Source organism: Equus caballus, chromosome 1 (assembly GCF_041296265.1).
Source record: "Equus caballus isolate H_3958 breed thoroughbred chromosome 1, TB-T2T, whole genome shotgun sequence".
In the NCBI taxonomy this organism is placed as follows: Eukaryota; Metazoa; Chordata; class Mammalia; order Perissodactyla; family Equidae; genus Equus; species Equus caballus.
In genome coordinates, this window is record NC_091684.1 from 168582205 (window position 1) to 168584499 (window position 2295).

A 2295-nucleotide genomic window follows, 5' to 3' on the forward strand; every position below is an offset into this window, starting at 1 on the left:
ATGGACTTTATAAGGCCTCTCTAAGAATGGTTTTAGCCACAGCAGGACATAGGTAGTGACAGCCACGTTAGGAAAAACTTACAATGTCAGAAAGACTTTCTAGGATTGTGAAGAGATCAGAACCCACTTACAGGTTGCTGGGAAAGACAGCAATCTGGTTCACTCCAAACCTCACTTATTCACTTATTCAGAACAGCTTTATATGAGCTGGATCACAGGCCCTTCAAAACTCTGGGGCTGATTCAGAAGTAAACAACAATTTCTTAAGGTTGTTTGGGCAGATAATAACTCTCAGATTGACTCAAAATTTGAACTTTAAAGAGATTGTGCTGAGTCTCTCTGTCCTCAGAGGAATTCAGACTAAGGTATCAAATCTCCCACAAGAACACAAAGCTTCAGAAGATGGTAGTACATCCTTTGACCTATGAAGACAAAGCATATGCCTCTGAGCTCATGGATTGCTTAGGGGAAGCAAGACATACGAATAAGATATTGCTTATAAGCGAGGGTTAGAGGTAGACAGTTTAGACTATATGTCCTCCGTCTTAGAGGTAACAGAAGATAACACTAAATTTTAAAGCCAAATGAGATTATTAAAGGACTCAAAAGAATGAAAAACCTTGGCAATCTCCATGGTATTAGTGCTCTCTTCTTTCACTCCACAGGTCATCCCTGAATAAACCATACAATGGAGTCCATGGAACAATTAAATCAGTCCCAAGTGTCAGAGTTTGTTTCGCTGGGACTGACCAACTCTCAGGATATACAGTTTCTTCTCTTTGCACTATTCTCAGTAATCTATGTGCTCACAGTTTCAGGTAACCTTCTCATTGTGGTCACAGTGTTTTACATCCCAAACCTGCACACCCCCATGTACTTTCTCCTTGGGAACCTTTCCTTTGTGGATATGACCCTTGCATCCTTTGCCACCCCTAAGATGATTGTGAACTTGGTAAAAAAGCAGAAGATCATTTCCTTTGCTGGATGCTTCACACAGATCTTTCTCCTTCACTTACTGGGTGGAGCTGAAATGGTACTTTTGGTATTCATGGCATATGACAGATATGTGGCTATTTGTAAGCCCCTACATTACATGGCCATCATGAACAAGAAGGTGTGTGTTTTGCTGATAGTGACCTCATGGTTCTTAGGTCTCCTTCATGCAGGGCTTCAGATTCCCTTTGTTGTGAACCTGCCATTCTGTGGTCCCAACACAGTGGAAAGCATTTTCTGTGATCTCCCTCTGGTTACTAAACTTGCCTGCATAGATACCTACATTGTAGAGATAGTCATTGTTGCCAACAGTGGGATGATCTCTCTGAGCTGTTTCAGTATTTTGCTTATCTCCTACAGTGTGATCCTCATAACCATCAGGAGTCACTCTTCTACTGGGCAGTCCAAAGCTCATGCCACTTTGACTGCTTACATCACAGTGGTGATTATTTTCTTTGGTCCATGCATCTTCATCTATATCTGGCCTTTCAGCAACCACTCTGTGGATAAGTTCCTTGCTGTTTTTTACACCATTGTCACCCCTATCTTGAACCCAATTATCTACACTCTGAGAAACAAAGAAATGAAGACAGCCATAAATAAATTATGGAATGCTTTTGTGACTTCTAGAGAGGATAGTTAGATTAAAAATATTGTTTAGATAGAAATAGGATATCTTTTAAGTTTTTTAGATTTTCCTTTAAAAATTGTTATTTATCCATACAGAGTAAGTCAAGCAAAACACAGCAAAATTATAAAAATCAGACATTCATTCAGTGATATTTTTAATATAGTACCCACAAAAATTAATTAAGTGGTTTTAGATTTTTAAATGATGCTGACTGAATTATAAAAATTGTCAAGTAAAATCTCACTTGTATTTAAGAAGACTTGGTAAATATATGCTTTATAAGTTATTAAAAATGATACTCATTGAAAGAGAAAATAAAGTGAATCCTCAGAAAATTTACCACATTTTTCTGTAGTGAGAATAATTTGGCACTTATTGTGGGCCCAAGATCGGTTCTGTCTTCTCAGCAATATTAAGGTCTGAGTCAGTAATCACATGTGCTGCCTCCTAAGAAAACGGTAACTCTGAGTTTCATATCCTATCAAAGCATACTCCTTTTCCTTGTTGCCTCCAAAATGAGAGTTTTTTTTTTTTGAGGAAGATTAGCCCTGATCTAACATCCATGCCCATCTTCCTCTACTTTATATGTGGGATGCCTGCCACAGCATAGCTTGATAAGCGATGCATAGGTCTGCACTTGGGATCCAAAGCAGCAAACCCCAAGCTTCTGA

At 38.7% G+C, this 2295-nt stretch overlaps 1 protein-coding gene across 1 annotated transcript; it reads left to right on the plus strand.

Annotated features, from left to right (window-relative positions):
* Nucleotides 1-688: 688 nt before the first annotated feature.
* Nucleotides 689-1636, plus strand: OR4K17B (olfactory receptor family 4 subfamily K member 17B). The gene is given in 1 exon segment (NM_001391058.1): nt 689-1636. A coding segment is annotated over 1 exon segment (948 nt).
* Nucleotides 1637-2295: the final 659 nt, after the last annotated feature.